The sequence below is a fragment of the Pelophylax lessonae genome (genome assembly GCF_965119305.1).
Source record: "Pelophylax lessonae genome assembly, chromosome: 8".
NCBI lineage: Eukaryota > Metazoa > Chordata > Amphibia > Anura > Ranidae > Pelophylax > Pelophylax lessonae.
Window position 1 is genome coordinate 6,525,196 of NC_138775.1, and position 22,172 is coordinate 6,547,367.

Genomic DNA, 22,172 nt, shown 5'->3' on the forward strand with positions numbered 1-22,172 from the left:
GGCTGCATGAGTGCTGCCGGCACTGGGGAGCTACAGTTCATTGAGGGAACCATGAATGCCAACATGTACTGTGACATTCTGAAGCAGAGCATGATCCCCTCCCTTCAGAGACTGGGGGGCAGGGCAGTATTCCAACATGATAACGACCCCAAACACCTCCAAGATGACCACTGCCTTGCTAAAGAAGCTGAGGGTAAAGGTGATGGACTGGCCAAGCATGTCTCCAGACCTAAACCCTATTGACCATCTGTGGGGATCCTCAAACAGAAGGTGGAGGAGCGCAAGGTCTCTAACATCCACCAGCTCTGTGATGTCATCATGGAGGAGTGGAAGAGGACTCCAGTGACAACCTGTGAAGCTCTGGTGAACTCCATGCCCAAGAGGGTTAAGGCAGTGCTGGAAAATAATGGTGGCCACACAAAATATTGACACTTTGGGCCCAATTTGGACATTGTCACTTAGGGGTGTACTGACTTTTGTTGCCAGTGGTTTAGACATTAATGGCTGTGTGTTGAGTTATTTTGAGGGGACAGTAAATTTACACTGTTATACAAGCTGTACACTCACTACTTTACATTGTAGCAAAGTGTCATTTCTTCAGTGTTGTCACATGAAAAGATAGAATAAAATATTTATCAAAATGTGAGGGGTGTACTTACTTTTGTGAGATACTGTATGTATATGTGTGGATATATCAGTCGTGGGACCAGACATAGATGGTTTTGTGATGATTTTCAGCCTGATTTGAATTTACGACCCCCTCATTGTGAGTCTGGAGGTCAGACTCCTGTTTCTAATGTCCTGCGGAGTCCCCTCGGAATGAATTACAGATAATTGTTGGTGTAATGTGTTACATCATGACATCTGCGATGCGTTTGTGGCGAGCGGTTTGATGGCTTATTGTCTGCAGGAATGGATTGCTTCCGTCTCTTCTCCTTCATAAATCTCCACGTTAGCTTCAGAGAGAGAGAGTGAAGCGGGGGAATTGGGGGGTGTGCGGGGGATGGATGGGGGGGGGGGGTCTCCTTTCCGGACATCATTTTTCTATAGCTGATATAATATACTCTGTGGGCCAACCCCTGAAGATTTAATGTAACTCATAAACTGGATCAGGTATACCTTGCAGTGGCGCTGTAAGCTGAGATAGAGATCTCCCCGCTGGTTGCAGGGAACACCACTCACCAACAAACAACAGACTTACTGGCAGGATCACCGGGTGAAAATAAAGGAAAGAAAGAAAAGAAAAACAAATGCAGCCATCACATCTAAGAATTGGTAAGCTGCAATACAATAAATGTTGGCTTTTGGGCGTTAGTACCGCTTTAGAAAGTAATACTCCATGTGATCGTCTTTGGGACTTGACTATCGCATACAAAATCCACACCTGCTGTAGCAATTATTGATCAGGGCTCCTAAATCATTGACAAACTGAAAGAAAAAAAAACAAATATCTTTGACTACTATATCAGTGAGAGAATGAAGAATAACTAAATTATTGCAATTTTCAGTGAAGAAACCCAACTGCAACATTTGTACCAACATATCTTCCTGTACACTTCAGTGAGATGCTGCCATCTAGTGGTCACTTTACATATATATAGAGAGGGATATACAGTATATAGAGAGAGGGGGGTACGGTATATAGAGAGAGGGAGATACAGTATACAGAGAGAGGGAGGTACAGTATATAGAGAGAGGGAGATACAGTATATAGAGAGTGGGAAATACAGTATATAGAGAGAGGGAAATACAGTATATACAGAGAGGGAAATACAGTATATAGAGAGAGGGAAATACAGTATATAGAGGGAGATACAGTATATAGAGAGAGAGGGAGATACAATATATAGAGAGAGGGAGATATAGTATATAGAGAGAGGTAGATACAGTATATAGAGAGAGGGATATACAGTATATGCAGAGAGGGAAATACATTAAAGAGAGAGAGGGAGATACAGTATATAGAGAGAGGGGAATACAGTATATAGAGAGAGGGAGGTACAGCATATAGAGAGAGGGTTATACAGTATATAGAGAGAGGGATATACAGTATATAGAGAGAGGGCGATACAGTATATAGAGAGAGGGAGGTACAGTATATAGAGAGAGGGAGGTACAGTATATAGAGAGAGGGATATACAGTATATAGACAGGGAGGTACAGTATATAGAGAGAGGGATATACAGTATATAGAGAGAGGGAGGTACAGTATATATAGAGAGGGATATACAGTATATAGAGAGAGGGCGATACAGTATATAGAGAGAGGGATATACAGTATATAGAGAGAGGGAGGTACAGTATATAGAGAGAGGGATATACAGTATATAGACAGGGAGGTACAGTATATAGAGAGAGGGATATACAGTATATAGAGAGAGGGAGGTACAGTTTATAGAGAGAGGGATATACAGTATATAGACAGGGAGGTACAGTATATAGAGAGAGGGATATACAGTATATAGAGAGAGGGAGGTACAGTATATATAGAGAGGGATATCCAGTATATAGAGAGAGGGAGGTACAGTATATAGAGAGAGGGATATACAGTATATAGAGAGAGGGAGGTACAGTATATAGAGAGAGGGAGATACAGTATATAGAGAGAGGGAGGTACAGTATATAGAGAGAGGGATATACAGTATATAGAGAGAGGGAGGTACAGTATATAGAGAGAGGGATATACAGTATATAGAGAGAGGGAGGTACAGTATATAGAGAGAGGGAGATACAGTATATAGAGAGAGGGATATACAGTATATAGAGAGAGGGAGATACAGTATATAGAGATATGCATTGAACAGTTTTTTCTCTATCTTATCTTCTTAACATTTGGTAGTCATATCCCCAAAAATTCTAAGAAGTATATATATTTTTTTTATCTCATGGGTGAAATGTGAGAAATAAGGTATATATCATATAATCATTCCATACACTGCTTATATCATTTGAGGAAAATATGGCAATACAAAAAAAAAAATATATCCCCGGATTTTATTTAAAAAGTCTAGTCACCTTACTGTATCATGTGATGCAGCTTTGCCTCCATTTTTATACATCTACATTTGGAATCCAGCTTGTCAGACTCAGCGGAATTACTTTCTGTAATTAGTGAAGTGCTGCAATCTGTTGATGGATTCCCATAGCCACCTCCCCCCACCTCCCCCTCCCTCCTCCTCCCCTCCTCCGAGGTTCCCGGATTGGTAAAGTGTTCACCCAAATAAACAAAGTTAATAGATAAATAAACAATAGAACTTCCCCATCAGGAAATATAAAGCATAAAAAATAAAGCAAAAGACTTGCAGATCCGGTAGCTCGGGTTGGGGAAATCTTCATGGGGGTGGTGGGTTGACAGCCAGCAGCACTGAAGGGAGCTATTGCAGTGATGACAGAGCGGGCCGGGTGTCATATCTGGGGCAGAAGTTATTGCTGTGACACCACGGACCTGATTCATGAGAAATGGATCAGAACTCCCGTTGCATCTCTCAGTAACAATGTATCACATTTTGGGGGTCATTCATTACATTGCAGGTAGAATGGCTGCGCTGAGTGTGGCCGGGATCCATATTTATTATGGACTATGGGGACTACGGTTAGTTGGGGACAAATAAGCAATTTTGTCAAACTTGATTTTGCAGCAAAATAAGGACCAGTTTGGGTTTGTCTGTTCCAGCTCATTGCGTTGACAAAGCGTTATGTTGTGTGTTAATGTGAGTTCTGTTAGGGCGGTCTGTTCCAATCAGCGAGTTATAAACCCACGAAATGGACAAGAAATCAGACATGCACCATTTTTTTCTAGCGCAGCGTATCAAAATGCATGGCAGTGCATTACTGTGCATTATGATGCACCGCAACACATATGCATTGGAGATACATTGGTTTATTGCACCGGGGTTCCATTGGCAATGCATGGCACCATGATGGGCAGGGGAGGAAAAAGCAGCAATAAAAATGCTCCTAAAGCTCCATTTGCAAACAAGTTTAGGTGCGTCCAATGTTTGTGTGGGCGTTCGGCTGTGCGTCCAATGTTTGTGTGGTGAGAGCTCCCTCAGCAGGGCTGGATTTAGTCTATCTGATCTGGGGGTGTAGTAAAAAAGTCAGGGTTCATAATGTCAACATTGTGGGGGAGTCATTGACATCCTCTAACAGAGTGTGACAAAAATGCAGAGAACCAGTATTCCCTGTTCACTCGGTGCACCCTTACATCAACTGCCCCATCAGATTGCCCCCTTACATCAACTGCCCCATCAGAGTGCCCCCTTACATCAACTGCCCCATCAGAGTGCCCCCTTACATCAACTGCCCCATCAGAGTGCCCCCTTACATCAGTTGCCCCTTTAGAGTGCCCCATTACATCATTTGCCCCATCAGAGTACCCCCTACATTAACTGTCCCATTAGAGCGGACCTTACATCAACTGCCCCATGAGAGTGCTCCTTACATCAATTGCCCCATCAGAGTGCCCCTTACATCAAATGTCCCATCAGAGTGCCCCTTACATCAACTGCAACTGCCCCATCAGGGTGCTCCTTTACATCAATTGCCTCTATCAGAGTGTCCCCTTACATCAACTGCCCCATCAGAGTGCCCCCATAGATTAACTGTGCTATCAGAGTGCCCCTTACATCAACTGCAACTGCCCCATTAGAGTGCCCCCTTACATCAATTGCCTCCATCAGAGTGCCCCCTTACTTCAACTGCCCCATCAGAGTGCACTTTTACATCAACTGTCCCATCAAAGCTCCTCCTTGCATCAACTGTCCCATCAGAGTGTCCCTTACATCAATTTGCCCCATCAGAGTGCCATATTACATCAACTGTCCCATCAGAGTGCCACCTTACATCAACTGTCACATCAGAGTACCCCCTTACATCAACTGCCCCATCAGAGTGCCCCCATACATCAACTGCCCCATTAGAGTGCCCCTACATCAATTGCCACATTAGAGTGGTCCTTGCATTAACTGTCCCATCAGAGTGCACTTTTACATCAACTGCCCCATCAGATTGCCTTCTTACATCAACTGCCCCATCAGAGTGCCCCTTACATCAACTGTCCCATCAGAGTGCCTCTTACATCAACTGCACCCATTAGAGTCCCCCCTTACATCAACTGTCCCATCAGAGTGCCCCTTACATCAACTTCCCCCATCAGAGTGCTCCCGTACATCAACTGCCCCCATCAGAGTGCCCCCTTACATCAACTGTCCCATCAGAGTGCCTTCTTACATCAACTACCCAATCAGAGTGCCCCCTTACATCAACTGTCCCATCAGAGTGCCCCCTTACATCAACTGCCCCATCAGAGTGCCCCCTTACATCAACTGCCCCATCAGAGTGCCCCCTTACATTAACTGCCCCATCAGAGTGCCCCCTTACATTAACTGCCCCATCAGAGTGCCCCCTTAAATCAACTGCCCCATCAGAGTGCCCCCTTACATTAACTGCCCCATCAGAGTGCCCCTTACATCAACTGTCCCAGTAGAGTTTCCCTTTACATTAAATAACTCATCAGAGTGCCCCCTGAGACTGCCAGGGGGGCGCAACTAAAATCCTGGGGGCACACCCACCCCAGCACTCCCCTAGATCCAGCCCTTGGTCAGCAATCGGTAGTTGGTAGGATCGGCTTCCCATTCCCATCATGTGACCTTTGTGAGAGCGGTCACATGATCACCGATCCCCCCCCCCTTCCCCCAGGCTTTAAGAAATATGTAAAAGGACAGCGGGGAAGGTGAGAAGGGGTTAACTTCCCTAATGTGGGTTGTACTATTGATATGAATGGGCGGCCAACTCCCCCCTTTACTACAACGTGTTCCTGACCCATTTTTTTTAACTGTGCGTTGCACTACAACACCGGTGCCTTTCCTCGGTGTGTCCAATGAGTGACTCAGCAATGCAGTAACATGTCAAATGTGCTTCAGAGATTGTACAATCAGATTGTACCATGTGTGGTCAGATTGGATCTCCTTATTCTAACGCAACATTGTTACATTGTCTCCGTTCTGTATTGGAGTTCCGGTCCTTTCCCGGCTCAGAGAAAGGAAAGCGGAGAATCCCCCGCAGAGTATAAATAGCAGAGCCCAGGCTTTAGGGATTCGTCCTCTGTTCTTCCCAATAAGGAGTGAGTGTGCGGAGATGTCACTGATGAGCCCCGGTGACATGTGAACAGGCTTTGTCACACATATAAACTCAGCCCTTCTATTGTCACCCCACTCGGGATCTCCGCACTCCTCCAGACTCTACCATGGATGACATCTACAAAGCAGCGGTGAGTCCCCTTCCCCTCATTATAACTCCGACAGGGGGGTCCCCATACTGAAGAACCAGGGGTGCACTCACCATTTACCTGGTTTATGGATTTATTTATATAGTTATCAATTTAGTTACAAGATTAATTAAGTTATTTATTTAGTTATGTATTTATTTATATAGTTATCAATTTATTTATAACATTAATTAAGTTATTTATTTAGTTATGTATTTATTTATATAGTTATCAATTTATTTATAACATTAATTATGTTATTTATGTATTTATTTATATAGTTATCAAATTATTTATAAAGTTAATGAAGTTATTTATTTAGTTATGTATTGTTTTATGTAGTTATCAATTTATTTATTACATTAATTAAGTTATTTATTTAGTTATGTATTTATTTATATAGTTATCAAATTATTTATAACATTAATTACGTTATTTATTTAGTTATGTATTTATTTATATATTTAGAAATGTATTTATAACGTGAATGAAGTTTTTTATTTAGTTATATATTTATGTATATAGTTATCAAATAATTTATAACATTAATTAAGTTATTTATTTAGTTATGTATTTATTTATACAGTTATCAATTTATTTATAGCATTAAGGTATTTTTTTATTTATATAGTTATCAGTTTATTTATAATGTTACTTAAATTATTTAGTTATCAATATTTATTTATAACATTAATTGAGTTATTTGTTTAGTAATGTATTAATTTATATGCTTAGCAATTAATTTATAATGTTAATTAGGGTAATTTATTTAGTTATGTATTTACTTATATACTTAGCAATTTATTTTTAAGATGAATTAAGTTATTTATTTAGTAATATATTTATTTAGTTATCAATATTTTTATAACGGTAATTAAGTTATTTATTTAGTTATATATTTATTTATATAGTTATCAGTTTATTTATAACGTTAATTAAGTTAATATTTTAGCTATGTATTTTTTTTTATATAGTTCTCATTTTATTTATAACGTTAATTAAGTGATTTGTTAGTTATGTATTTATTTATATAGTTATCCATTTATTTATAACGTTAATTCCGTTATTTAGTAGTTATGTATTTATTTATATAGTTATGACATTTTTTTATAATGTTAATTACGTTTTTTATTTAGTTATTATATATTTATATAGTTATCCATTTACTTATTACCTTAATTAAGTTATTTATTTAGTTATGTATTTATTTATATAGTTATCAATTTATTTATAATGTTAAATAAGTTATGTTTTCATTTATAAAGTTGTTTAAGTAATTTTATAGTTATCTATTTATTGAGTTGTTGGTATATTTATTACATGTATTTATAGAGCTGGGCACTAATTTGCGCAGCATTTTGCGCACTTCTACATTCACTTCTCTTATGAATGATTGTATAGAACATTATTTATATATTTCTTACTTTATAACTTTTTTAACACTTTGATTCCCGTAATAAGAGACACAAAGTATCCGAGACGCTTATTGAACAATGTATCAGATCAGGGATCCTCCAATAATAAGAAATATAATGGGTTAGCTCCGGCCCTTTTCTGGCACTTTTTGATTACATGTAACAATCAGTATTTTTTTCTAGAAAATTACTTAGAATCACAAAACATTATATATATATATATATACACACACACAGCATCTCACAAAAGTATGTACACCCCTCACATTTTTGTAAATATTTTATTCTATCTTTTCATGTGACAACACTGAGTGCCGGTTCACACTTCCGCGTGTGCGGCGATCGCATGTAATATCGGAGCGCACTGCTCCTTCATTACATGCGATCGGATGTGCAGTGCGAATTCAGCCATACACTTTGTATAGCTAAATTCGCACTGCACCCACACTAAACTCGCACATGAGGCATTTTTTCAGCCGCATCAGGATCGGATCGCACAGTGGCTCACAGTTGTGCAATCCGATCCTGTGCGAACTGTCAGATCGCACTGCGATATGCGATCAAACTGGGGGTGTCGTTAACATTTCATTGACACCCCCAGCATATCGCATATGGCAGTGTGAACTGCCAGATGTGCGTTTGCGATGCGGGAACAGGCTGCAAATTCTCAGCCTTCCCGCATCGCACAAGTGTGACCCGGCACTTATGAAATGACACTTTGCTACAATGTAAAGTAGTGAGTGTACAGCTTGTATATCAGTGTAAATTTGCTGTCCCCTCAAAATAACTCAACACACAGCAATTAATGACTAAACCGCTGGCAACAAAAGTGAGCACACCCCTAAGTGACAATGTCCAAATTGGGCCCAATTAGCCATTTTCCCTCCCTGGTGTCATTTGACTCGTTAGTGTTACAAGGTCTCAGGTTTGAATGGGGAGCAGATGTGTTAAATTTGGTGTTATCGCTCTCACTCTCTCATACTGGTCACTGGAAGTTCAACATGGCACCTCATGGCAAAGAACTCTCTGAGGATCTGAAAAAAAGAATTGTTACTCTACATAAAGATAGCCTAGGCTATAAGAAGATTGCCAAGACTCTGAAACTGAGCTGCGGCACAGTGGCCAAGACCATACAGCGGTTAACAGGACAGGTTCCACTCAGAACAGGCCTCGCCATGGTCAACCAAAGAAGTTGAGTGCACGTGCTCAGCGTCATATCCAGAGGTTGTCTTTGGGAAATAGACGTATGAGTGCTGCCAGCATTGCTGCAGAGGTTGAAGGGGTGGGGGGTCAACCTGTCAGTGCTCAGACCATACGCCGCACACTGCATCAAACTGGTCTGCATGGCTGTCGTCCCAGAAGGAAGCCTCTTCTAAAGATGATGCACAAGAAAACCCTCTAACAGTTTGCTGAAGACAAGCAGACTAAGGACATGGATTACTGGAACCGTCTCCTGTGCTCTGATGAGACCAAGATAAACTTATTTGGTTCAGATAGTGTCATGCGTGTGTGGCGGCAACCAGGTGAGGAGTACAAAGACAAGCATGGTGGTGGGAGTGTCATGGTCTGGGGCTGCATGAGTGCTGCCAGCACTGAGGAGCTTCAGTTCATTGAGAGAACCATGAATGCCAACATGTACTGTGACATACTGAAGCAGAGCATGATCCCCTCCCTTCAGAGACTGGGCCGCAGGGCAGTATTCCAACATGATAACCCCAAACACACCTCCAAGATGACCACTGCCTTGCTAAAGAAGCTGAGGGTAAAGGTGATGGACTGGCCAAGCATGTCTCCAGACCTAAACCCTATTGAGGATCTGTGGGGATCCTCAAATGGAAGGTGGAGGAGCGCAAAGTCTCTAACATCCACCAGCTCTGTGATGTCATCATGGAGGAGGGGAAGAGGACTCCAGTGGCAACCTGTGAAGCTCTGGTGAACTCCATGCCCAAGAGGGTAAAGGCAGTGCTGGAAAATAATGGTGGCCTCACAAAATATTGATATTTTGAGCCCAATTTGAACATTTTCCCTTAGGGGTGTACTCACTTTTGTTGCCAGCGGTTTAGACATTAATGGCTGTGTGTTGAGTTATTTTGAGGGGACAGCAAATTTACACTGTTATACAATGGCGGGGTCAGGGCACTTTACTTTTTTTTAACTATTCATTTATTTTACTTTTACACTGTTGCTTTAATTTTTTGTATCACTTTTTTTGCTGTCAGAAGGAATGTAAATATCCTTGTGGCAGCTATAGACATGTGACGGGTACTCTGTATGGAGAGATCTGGAGAGACTCCAAATCCTTCCTCTGTCCCTAAAGCCATTAAAAACACAAGATCGGCTTCTTCAAATATTTTTAAAATTTTTTCTAAAAATGGCGCAGTTGACATCCGGGTATACTGGAAGTGATATCAGGTTATTAATTCTGGGTTACCATAGCCGAGAGCCAATCAAAGGCAATCTAGGCTTTGTTTGGCTCTTTGATCAGCCGGCATTTTATGAAGAAACGCGTTGTCTTGGCAACCTCAGAGCGTCTACTCCTTCTTACCTACATGCCCTCTCTCACCCGAGAGGCTTCCAGCAGTGCCGCGGCTAAGGCGCTCATGCACAGTTGTGAGTAGCCGGCGGGTCCGTGCACAGGTGCACAGGGTAAAGGACGCCAGAGCCTGGCGGAGAAGCTCTAGACTGACGGGCACGCTAGGCGGTGTCTGAGGGCCACCTGAGAGGGAGAGGGGAAGAAGGAGCAGCTGATGTGCCTGTTATCTACATATGAAATGTGAGTGGTATTGCGATATATTACGTGTTCAATGGTACAATAAACGGTATTATGCAAGGGCGGTCGTGCGGTGGTGTCTCCTTTCTGTAATCTATATTCTATTTTTTTACAATGTGACTGACTATGACTCTGTCCTTTCAGAAAAGGAAGGAGCTGGTATATTACATATTTACTGACCCTTTCCTGGTTCTCTATTGTGACACATCCCCTGCAGCAGCCGGCAGGAGAGGGGAGGGAGCAGAGTTGGGGGGGGGGGGAACCGGGGGAGCACACAGGGGCCCAGAGACGCAGAACACAGGTGAACTGGATAGGAGGAGTGGCAGAGGCAGCATACAGAGAGGAAAAAGGACAGTGATTTCTCTACATGCAGCCCCCGCCCCCCTCCTATCCAGGTGTACAGGGGAGCCGCACAGGCCCCCTGGAGCATGGGGCCCGGTTGCAATTGCAACCCCTGTAGTTACGCCCCTGTGCTCAATGCAAGAAAAATGACACGCTCTCCTGACATGCGCAGAAACGTGCTGCTCTTTAGCAGGCATGCAGAGGGCCATTAATTTCTAATGACACCTCACACTTCTGCAACGCATGCGCCAAACTGCATGGTCCAGCATGATTCGGTTGGGGACTTCTTTCTCAGCGTTTCTTGTGGGTAAGGCAGTCCATTGAAAGGAATAGGCTGCCCTACACATGACGCATGGGAATCACCTGTGAAACGCACATGCGCACCCATGCACGCAGTAGTGTGAGCCAAGCCTTACGCATGTGGTGTGAATAAGCCCTAAAAGTCTTTTCTTGTCCCCGAGTCCACCTGTACATGGAGTGTCCATGTCTATAGACTTCCGGGCACTTTACTGTCCATCAGGTCTGCCCTGTACATGGAGTGTCCATGTCTATAGACTGCCGGGCACTTTACTGTCCATCAGGTCTGCCCTGTACATGGAGTGTCCATGTCTATGGACTGCCGGGCACTTTACTGTCCATCAGGTCTGCCCTGTACATGGAGTGTCCATGTCTATGGACCGCCGGGCACTTTACTGTCCATCAGGTCTGCCCTGTACAGACCAAATCCTACAGTCTGAGAGCAGTAAGGAGTCAGCGAGGGGTTTAAATCACAAGTCCACCCCCCACTGAAATGTGTGCTTTTGGTTGACTTTAGTTAGGTGACCAGGCCTGTTGGGTGACATAGCATGTGACCTCACAATGTCATCAAGGTGGGTCTCCAGCTTTGTCCAGAGGCCCACTGGCTACAGGCTCCGGTCAGGTTATTATCTACTTGTCTTTGATGTGGGGGTAGGACATTCCCAGGGACAGGTTTATGGTGATGGATGGACTTAGAACACCTAATTGGTACCACATAAGGGGACTGAGCTCACCATGACAATGCCTGGATGAGGATATTTAAAGGCCAACATCACCCAACACAGACAGCCCGGTTGTATTACCCTTTTAGGGTTCTGGTGTATATATTTATCAGCTGGAGGTCCAGTGCAGTCCTTCCATTACAGTCACTATGGGGAATTTGTGGGCGGGGTTTGATCAGTTTGAACACGCCCCCAATCACTTTTTGGTATCTCTGACGTTATTCTGTATTCTTTATCAAACAGTCACTTATATCTCCAGCAATGTGAGTCTACCATCCAGCAATGCTAGATTATACAAAGAGGAATAAAGACATACTTTTAATGTTGAGGGATATAAAAAGACATCAATAAATCACTGAGCCGGACAGGCTGAGCAAAGAATTCCCTTTTATTTGATAATATTCAATATGTGAATGATTCCTCAATGTACATTCCCAGGCTGAGCATTGTACAGAGATGGAGGCCTTTCCTGTCTCCTATATATAGAATGTGGCCAGAGTCTGGACAATGGAACAATGGCTTATCCTCCACCTGTCCGATGATACAAGTGCCGCCATCAACAGCTCAGACCGGCTTAAAATAGTTCACAAGCTTCAGATGATTTGTTGGTGGTCCAATTCCAGAACTGACGGCTACTGGACTGTCTGCCATTGTCCTTCCTTCCATCATAATATCTCCTTTCTCTGTACCCCCCCCCCCAACTCTCTGCCCCATCAACTGTCTCTCTCTCTCCTTCTCCACCCTGTTATCTCTAAGTCTCCCTTTTCCTCCTCTCTCTACCTTCTCTTTCTGTCTTGTCTTTCTTTTTTTAGTCGCTCTCTTCTTTTCTCTCTGCCCTCTTCCTCCCCTTCTCTTTTCTCTCTCTCCCTTTCTTTCCCTCTTCTCTCTTTTTCACACCCCTCTTTCTCTCTCCTCTTCTGTCCCCCCATCTCTCTCTCTCTTCTCCCACTCTCTTGTCTCTCTTTCAAATCCCTTTCTATTCTCTCTTTCACATCTCTCTCTCACCTGTCTTTCATATCCCTCTCTCAGCTCTCTCCTCTCTATCCTTTCACATCTCTCTCCTGTCTCGCTCTCTCTTGTGGCTCTCATCTCTCTCCTCTCTCTTCTCTCCCTCTCATCTATCTCTCTTTCCTCTCATCTATCTCTCTCTCCTCTTTCTATCTCTCTTGCCTCTCTCTCCCATCTTTCTCTCTCTCTCCTCTCTCTCTTCTCCCACTCTCTTGTATCTCTGTCTCTCCTCTCTCTCTCTCTCTCTCTCTCGTCTCTCTCTTCTCCCACTCTCTTGTATCTCTGTCTCTCCTCTCTCTCTCTCTCGTCTCTCTCTTCTCCCACTCTCTTGTCCCTCTTTCAAATCCCTTTCTACTCTCTCTTTCACATCTCTCTCTTATCTGTCTTTCATATCCCTCTCTCAACTCTCTCCTCTCTATCCTCTCGTTCACATCCCCGTCTCTCTCATCTCTCTCTCTGCTCTCCCTCTCTTGCCTCTTTCTTTTACATCTCTCTCCTGTCTCGCTCTCTCTTGTGTCTCTCATCTCTCTCTTCTCTCCCTCTCATCTATCTCTCTCTCCTCTTTCTATCTCTCTTGCCTCTCTCTCTCATCTCGCTCTCTCTCATCTCTCATCTTTCTCTCTATCTCTCCCATCTTTCTCTCTCTCCCGCCCCACTCTCTCATCTCTCTCTCCTCTCATCTCTCTTGTTTCTCTCTCTCGTCTCTCATCTCTCTCTCTTCTCCCACTCTCTTGTATCTCTTTCTCCTCTTTCTCTCTCGTCTCTCTCTTCTCCCACTCTCTTGTCTCTCTTTCAAATTCCTTACTACTCTCTCTTTCACATCTCTCTCTCACCTGTCTTTCATATCCCTCTCTCAACTCTCTCCTCTCTATCCTCTCGTTCACCTCCCTGTCTCTCTCATCTCTCTCTCTGCTGTCCCTCTCTCCTCCCTCTCTCGCTTCTTTCTTTCACATCTGTCTCGCTCTCTCTTGTCTCTCTTATCTCTCTCCTCTCTCGCTCTCATCTACCTCTCCTCTCTCTTGTCTCTCTTCTCTCCCTCCTCTCTCTTCTCTCCCTCTCATCTACCTCTCCTCTCTCTTGTCTCTCTCTCTCTCTCTCTCTCCTCTTTCGCTCTCTCCTATCTCTTGTCTCTCTCTCTCCTCTCCCTCTCATCTCTCTCCTCGCTCTCATCTCTCTTGTATGATGTATCTCTCTCTCCTTTCTTGCTCTCTCATCTCTCTCTCTCCTCGCTCTCATCTCTCTTGTATCTCTCTCTCTCCTCTCATCTCTCTCTCGTTTCTCTTTCTCCCCACCCTCTCTCTATCTCCTCTCTCCTCTCTCATCTCTTGTCTCACTCTCTCTCTCCTCTCACTCATATCCCTCCTCTCTTTATCTGCTCTCTCTCTCCTCTCTCTTCTCTCCCCTATCTCTCTTCTCTCTCTCTTCTCTTTCTCTCTCCTCTCTTTCCTCTCGCTCATTTCCCTCCTCTCTTTATCTGCTCTCTCTCCTCTCTCTCTCTTCCCCCTCTCTCTCCTCTCTTCCCCCTCTCTCTCTCCTCTTCTCTCTGTCTCCTCTCTCTCTCCTCTCTCTCTCTTCCCCCTCTCTCTCTCCTCTCTTCCCCCTCTCTCTCCTCTTCTCTCTGTCTCCTCTCTCTCTCTCCTCCTCTCTCTCTCCTCCTTTTTTCTCCTCTCTCTTTCTCCTCTCCTCTCCACCTTTAACCCCCCCCCCCCCAACCTGTTGTAGGTCAAGGGACAACTCTCTCTCTTTCTCTGTAATCCAAATTCAAGTAAACTCTATTGGCAGGGCCAAATTCATTTTAGGAGATATTATGGACTGGATGGGGGGGGGGGGGGGGGGGATGGGGGACGGGACGGGGGGAGTAAAGAATAAATCCAAGGATATTATCAGTGTAAAGAAAAATTAAAATAGGACTAGGAAGTCCAGGTGAGGGATAATATAACGGAGCTGAGAGGTGTCCTCTATTATGCTACTGGCTCCTCTTCTCTCAGCAGAATGTAGAGTTTCCTCTTCTATAGAAGTCTGGGATGAGAGTGGAGAGTTTCTGGAAGTGAGTGTCCCCCACTGATGAGTACCTGGGGCCCCATACCAGGAAGTGGACCTCATCCTTCAGGACCCCCTGGTCTCACCACTGGCACAGTCTACTCTCCTTGGGTTTGTAGGTCGGTCTGTGCTGTCCTGATTGGATTTCCAGGCTGTGGGCGCTCACTCTGTACAGGATCAGGTCTGTCTGTCTGTCTGTCTTTGGGGTCCTGTAGCACCTCCAGGTATGGGACAAGTTTATAGTCTCTCTTATCCTCTGGCTGCCCAAATAACGCACATGTGCAGAGGCAGAGATGGTTGGCTTTAATGCCCACACACCATACGTATGAGTTCATGGACAACCGAGGTTTCTGTGCTAGCACCCCCCTTACTGCGTGCTCTCAGCACAGAGAATGAGCTTTCATAGACAGCTCTCAGTCTCTAATTATTATTATTATATACAATTTATATAGCGCCGACAGTTTACGCAGCGCTTTACAACTTGAGGGTAGACAGTACAAATACAATACACTTTAATACAGTATGAATCAGAGGGCCCTGCTCGTTAGAGCTTACAATCTAATTATAATTGGGAACTGACAAGATGGGCTCCCAACCATGGTACCACTGTGACAACCAATCACACTGTTCACATGATCAGCCGATCCTCCCTGCTCCTCCCACACCCTGTTAAAGGGATGCCAAGGCTAGGCATGAAGGAGTTAAGAAAACCTTCCCATTTTGCTTTGCAAGGAGGTTTTTGTATTTGTTTATTTTTCCTTTTGTTTTGATGTGAAAGTCAAAATGAGGCGAAAAAGTACAATAAAGAGGAAATAGACAAATAAGACTGTCACATGGGTTCATTCCGGCCTACAGGAATTTCCCCGACCCCAAGGAGCAATTGAGGGCCCATTTATGGCTTTATGTTGCTGTCACATTTTACATGCGTTGCTGCGTTATGGAGGCATTCATTTTCATCAGCACCCCAATGCGCCAAACCAGCGCACATACCTTGCAGCATGCCGCAACACGCTACATTGTGCTGAGGTTTATATTATTCTCATCCCGATATTCTCAACCCATTATTGCCATCCCATTATTGTCATCCCATTATTCTCCTTCCATAATTGTCACCCATCTCTTAAACTGTGCCCATAGTCTCTGACCAAATCTTGTGTCGTAACTGCAGTCTCTGACCATCTCTTATATCGTGCCCATAGTCTCTGACCATATCTTATATCATTTCCTTAGTCTCTGACCATCTCTTATATTGTGCCCATAGTCTCTGACCAAATCTTGTGTCTTACCTGCAGTCTCTTACCATCTCTTGTTTCATTCCCTTAGTCTCTGACCATCTCTTATATCATTCCCTTAGTCTCTGTCCATCTCTTATATCATTAATTTAGTCTCTGATCATCTCTTATATTGTGACCATAGTCTCTGACCATCTCTTATATCATTCCTTTAGTCTCTGACCATCTCTTATATCATTCCCTTAGTCTCTGACCATCTCTTATATCATTCCTTTAGTCTCTGACCATCTCTTATATCGTGCCCATAGTCTCTGACCATCTCTTATATACTTCCCTCAGTCTCTGACCATCTCTTAAATCATGCCCATATTCTCTTACCATCGCTTATACATGCCCATAGTCTCTGACCATATCTTGTGTCGCAACTGCAGTCTCTGACTAAATCTTATATCATGCTTATAGTCCCTGACAGGGGCGTAACTACAGGGGTTGCAGGGGTTGCGATTGCAACCGGGCCCAATGCTCCAGGGGGCCCAGAATTGGATAGGGTAGGGGAGGCGGGGGCAGCATGTAGAGAAATCACTGTTCTCCTTTTTCCTCCTGTAGCTGCAGAAAGAAAATGGAGGAGATTGGATCCTCTGATGCTACCCCCGCCACTCCTCCTATCCAGTTCACTTGTGTTCTGCTGTCTCTGGGCCCCTGTGTGCTCCCCTGGTCCCCCCCCCCCCCCCATTGTGATCCCTCCCTTTCCTGCCGGCTGCTGCAGGGATGTGTAACAATAGAGAACCAGGAAGGGGTCGGTAAATATGTAATTTACCAGCTCCTTGCTTCTCTAAATGGGCAGAGTCATAGTCAGTGACATAGTAAAAAAATAAAATAAAATGATAAAAATAATACAATTAAAATACCAAAAAATAAAAACTACTGACACCAGTGGGTGAACTTTCAGGATCGCAAACGTCACACTTGCAACCGGGCCCTGGCATTCAACCACCATGGGGGGGCCCCAAGATGGCAGGAAGGGGGCCCACTGTAAAACTTGTGAAAGGGACCCGCTGTGGGACCGCAATAAAGGGCCCCGCAAGCGGAGTAAAGGGCCCCAGGATCAGTGGGGTCCAGGGGGGCCCTTCATGGTTTCTTGCACCGGGGCCCTGAAGGTTCTAGTTACGCCTCTGGTCCCTGACCATCTCTTATATAATTCCCTCAGTCTCTGACAATCTCTTAAATCATGCCCATAGTCTCTGACCATCGCTTATACATGCCCATAGTCTCTGACCATATCTTGTGTCATACCTGCAGTCTCTGACCATCTTTTGTATCATGTCTTTAGGCCAGCCATACACGGTGCACTTTTCTTTCCTGCAACCACGGGTTGCAGGAAATAAATTCGCACACTTCCCTCATGAACACAGTCAGTACTGACAGGGGAATCAGCAATGGTCTTCCTCTGTTGGGGGAGTTAGTGGGTGGGAGTCATCCCTGCCAGAAGAAGACAGTGATTATCGCTAGCGGCTATAGCTGCCACCAGCGATAACCGCAAGAGAATCCGGCAGGCTGGTTGTACCCAAGCTGATCGATTGATCAATTTGGTACATTCAGTCTGCCTATTAGTCATTAGAATCTCGACTGATTGCTGCTGAACCGGCTGAAATTCGAACTGTGCATGGCCGGCCTTAGTCTCTGACCATCTCTTGTGTTGCACCTGCAATCTCTCCCCTTGTGTTGTACCCATAGACTTTGACCATCTCTTGTATCATGATAATAGTCTTTGACCATCTCTTGTGTTGTACCTGCAATCTCTGACCATCTCTTGTGTTGTACCTGCAATCTCTGACCATCTTTTGTCATGGGGCCCCCATGTCTGATGTTGCCCTTAGTAAATCAGGGTGCAGATTTCTCACAGTAGCTGGGCCCTTGTGTCTGATGTGGCCCTTAGTAAATCAGGTGATAGATTTTTCGCAGTAGTGGGGCCCTCATGTCTGATATGGCCCTTAGTAAATCAGGTGAAAGATTTCTGGCAGTATCGGGGCCCCCATGTCTGATGTGGCCCTTAGTAAATCAGGTGACAGATGTCTCACAGTAGTGGGGCCCCCCTGTCTGATGTGGCCCTTAGTAAATCAGGTGAAAGATTTCTCGCAGTAGTGGGGCCCTCGTGTCTGATGTTGCCCTTAGTAAATCAGGGTGCAGATTTCTCGCAGTAGTGGGGCCCTCGTGTCTGATGTTGCCCTCAGTAAATCAGGGTGCAGATTTCTCGCAGTAGTGGGGCCCTCGTGTCTGATGTGGCCCTTAGTAAATCAGGTGACAGATTTCTCACAGTAGTGGGGCCCCCATGTCTGATGTTGCCCTTAGTAAATCAGGGTGCAGATTTCTCGCAGTAGTGGGACCCTCGTGTCTGATGTGGCCCTTAGTAAATCAGGTGACAGATTTATCACAGTAGTAGGGCCCTCATGTCTGATGTGGCCCTTAGTAAATCAGGGTGCAGATTTCTCGCAGTAGCTGGGCCCTTGTGTCTTATGTGGCCCTTAGTAAATCAGGGTGCAGATTTCTCACAGTAATGGGGCCCCGTGTCTGATGTGGCCCTTAGTAAATCAGGTGACAGATTACTTGCTGTAGTGGGGCCTTCATGTCTGATGTGGCCCTTAGTAAACCAGGCTGCAGATTTCTGGCAGTATCAGGGCCCCTTTGTCTGATGTGGCCCTTAGTAAATCAGGTGACAGATTTCTCACAGTAGTAGGGCCCCCATGTCTGATGTGGCCCTAAGTAAACTAGGCTGCAGATTTCTGGCAGTATCGGGGCCCCTTTGTCTGATGTGGCCCTTAGTAAATCAGGTGACAGATTTCTCACAGTAGTGGGGCCCCGTGTCTGATGTGATCCTTAGTATATCAGTTGACAGATTTATTGCAGTAGTGGGGCCCTCATGTCTGATGTGGCCCTTAGTAAACCAGGCTGCAGATTTCTGGCAGTATCGGTGCCCCCATGTCTACATAAGGCAATCCAGGCAGTGGCAGGTCTATATATATATATATCCCAGATTGGCAGCTTCTATCACAATGCTGATATCGGTGCCAGAGAGCAGAGCGCTGTGCGGAGATAAAAGGAGGAAGGTTACATGCCATCGCCGTTATCTGCCGGCCACACAATACATTATCTCCACTTTCAGAGCGCCAGGAATAGAACACGACCACCGGGGATTAGCGTGTTTGGACTCTGCGTATTAATGCTGGACAAACATGTCCTAAATTCATAGCGGACCGCTCACCGGACCGGCATTCAGCCTGGCATGACAATGGATGGGGCACAGCTGTGTGGATTAGACACGGACAGTTCACATTTCACATTGTATTATTAGCGGTCTATTGTCCTGTCACCCTCTAATTAGAGTCCTTTCGGGTCTATTTATAAAGGATGGGTAGGCGGATTCACCCGCAATTCACCGCAAATCAGTTACTTTTAGTGAATCTAAAATTAAAACTTTTTAACCATTTGCCTTCCGGGCCACTTTCACCCCCTTCCTGCCCAGGACAATTTTCAGCTTTCAGTGCTCTCACACTTTGAATGACAATTATGCGGTCATGCTACACTGCACCCATGTGACAGTTTTTATCAATTTTTCACACAAACAGAGCTTTCTTTTGGTGGTATTTAATAACCGCTGGGGGTTTTATTTTTCTAAACAAACAAAAAAAGATCGACAATTTTGAAAAATAAAACAAAAAAACATTTTTTTATAGTTTGATATAAAATTTTGCAGGGAGGTAATTTTTCTCCTTCACTGATGGGCACTGATGAGGCTGCACTGATAGGTGGCACTGATGAGGCTGCACTGATAGGTGGCACTGATGAGGTGGCACTGACGGGCACTTTTCGGTGGTACTGATGGGCACTCATGAAGAAGCACTGATATGTGGCTCTGATAGGTGGCACTGAAGGACACTGATAGCTGCACTGATAGGCACTGATATTATGGCATGGATGAGCACTGATAGGTGGCACTGATGGGCACTGATGAGGCGGCACTGGTGGGCACTGAAGGGCACTGATAGCTGCACTGATATGCACTGATAGGTGGCACTGATAGCTGAACTGATAGGCACTGATATGACACTGATGATGGGGCACTGATAGGCACTGATAGGTGGCATTGATAGCTGAACTCATATTCACTGATATGTGGCAATGATGAGCACTGATAGGTGGCACTGATTGGTACTGATGAGGTGGCACTGGTGGGTACTGATCAGGAGGCATTGAAGAGGCTGTGCTGATAGGTGGCACTAATGGGCACTGATAAGTGTCACTGATGGGCACTGATAAGTGCCACTGATTGGAAATAATAGGCAGCACTGATGGGCACTGATAGACACTGGTAGGTGGCACAGATAGGCAGCACTGATAAGTGACACTGATAGGCACTGATAAGTGTCACTGATGGGCACTAATAGGCAGCACTGATGGGCACTGATAGGCACTGGTAGGTGCCACTGATAGGCAGCACTGATATGACACTGATAATGGGGCACTGATAGGTGACACTGATAGCTGAACTGATATTCACTGATTTGTGGCAATGATGAGCACTGATAGGTGGCACTGATTAGCACTGATGAGGCGGCACTGGTGGGCACTGATCAGGAGGCACTGAAGAGGCTGCACTGATAGGTGGCACTGATAAGTGTCACTGATGGGCACTAATAGGTGGCACTGATTGGTACTAATAGGCAGCACTGATAGACACTGGTATGTGGCACTGATATGCAGCACTGATAAGTGACCCTGATAGGCACTGATAAGTGGCACTGATGGGCACTAATAGGCAGCACTGATGGGCATTTATAGGCACTGGTAGGTGGCACTTATAGGCAGCACTGATATGACACTGATGATGAGGCACTGATTGGTAGCACTGGTGGGCACTGATTATCAGTACTGATGGGCACTGGTGGGCACTGATTAGCCATACTGTTGGCCAAATGTTGGAACCAATGTCCCTTTAACAGTTATTGGCTTTCTTCTTTTCTCCTCATGCTGTCAGCATAAAGAAAAGCTAATAACTGGCTTCTGTTTACATCGTATCATCAGCTGTCATTGGCTGACAGCTGATCACATGGTAAAGGCCTGCTGTGATTGGCCCTTTTCCCCGATCTGTGATCAGCTGAGTCGGAAGGAGGCGTGTAGGCAGCGCGATCATGGGAGGGCATCCATTGACACCCTCCCAGCATTGTAAGTCCAGGCTGTAGCCATCTATCGGCAATAACGCGGGCAGGAAAAGGTTAAAGTAGTTTTAGCTTTAGATCCACTCTGTATTCTTGTATTTAGCACTGCGCTGTCACCTGTCGATTCCCCGCTGTCTGGATCTGTTAGAGTATTCTCTGCTCTGTTGCTGCGTGAGCTGAGCCAATGGTCGGCCTTATTATGTCAGAAGCAACCAGGCCCAGACTGGGAAAAAGAGAGAGAGAGGGGAGTAGGGAGAGAGAGGGGAGTAGGGAGAGAGGGGGGGGGTAGGGAGAGAGGGGGTAGGGAGAGAGGAAAGAGAGGGGTGAGAAAGAAGGGGAGTGAGAGAGAGAGAGGGGCAGAGAAGGGAGGTAGGGAGAGAGAGGGAAGCAGGGACAGAGGGGGGGGGGGGGGGGGGGGAGACAGATGGGGTGGGAGAGAGGGGGTGAGGTGAGAGGGAGTGAGAGAGAGAGGGGAGAAAGGGGGTGGGGGTAGGAAGAGAGAGAAAGTGGGAGAGAGAGGGGGATGAGAGAAAGAAGGTTTGGTGATCAGCAGAGATTTCCCCACCCCAAAGCTCAAACACATATGCCTGTGTGTGCATATGTATATATACAGATGTTGTCAGTAGAGCAGTGGAGCAGAGAATGGTGTCAGTAGAGCAGTGGACGGTGTCAGTAGAGCAGTGGACGGTGTCAGTAGAGCAGTGGACGGTGTCAGTAGGGCAGTGAATGGAGTCAGTAGGCCAGTGGATGGTGTCAGTAGGGCAGCGGATGGTGTCAGTAGGGCAGTGGATGGTGTCAGTAGGGCAGTGGACGGTGTCAGTAGAGCAGTGGACGGTGTCAGTAGGGCAGTGGACGGTGTCAGTAGAGC

The 22,172-nt window shown here is 45.2% G+C and overlaps 2 protein-coding genes across 2 annotated transcripts in view; one reads left to right on the forward strand and one right to left on the reverse strand.

Moving 5' to 3' along the window:
- The window catches only part of FBLN2 (fibulin 2), a 119,375-nt gene extending 117,983 nt beyond the window's left edge, over positions 1–1,392 (reverse strand). The window contains exon 1 of the mRNA XM_082265699.1: positions 1,319–1,392. The gene's annotated coding sequence lies outside the window, so the exon portion shown is untranslated. The remainder of the gene's footprint in view (positions 1–1,318) is intronic.
- Positions 1,393–6,196: 4,804 nt separating this feature from the next.
- Positions 6,197–22,172, forward strand: part of LOC309562013 (troponin C, slow skeletal and cardiac muscles) — a 34,499-nt gene continuing 18,523 nt past the window's right edge. Inside the window, exon 1 of the mRNA XM_082266111.1 lies at positions 6,197–6,268. Coding sequence (XP_082122237.1) covers positions 6,245–6,268 — 24 coding nt within the window. The 5' untranslated portion in view covers positions 6,197–6,244. The remainder of the gene's footprint in view (positions 6,269–22,172) is intronic.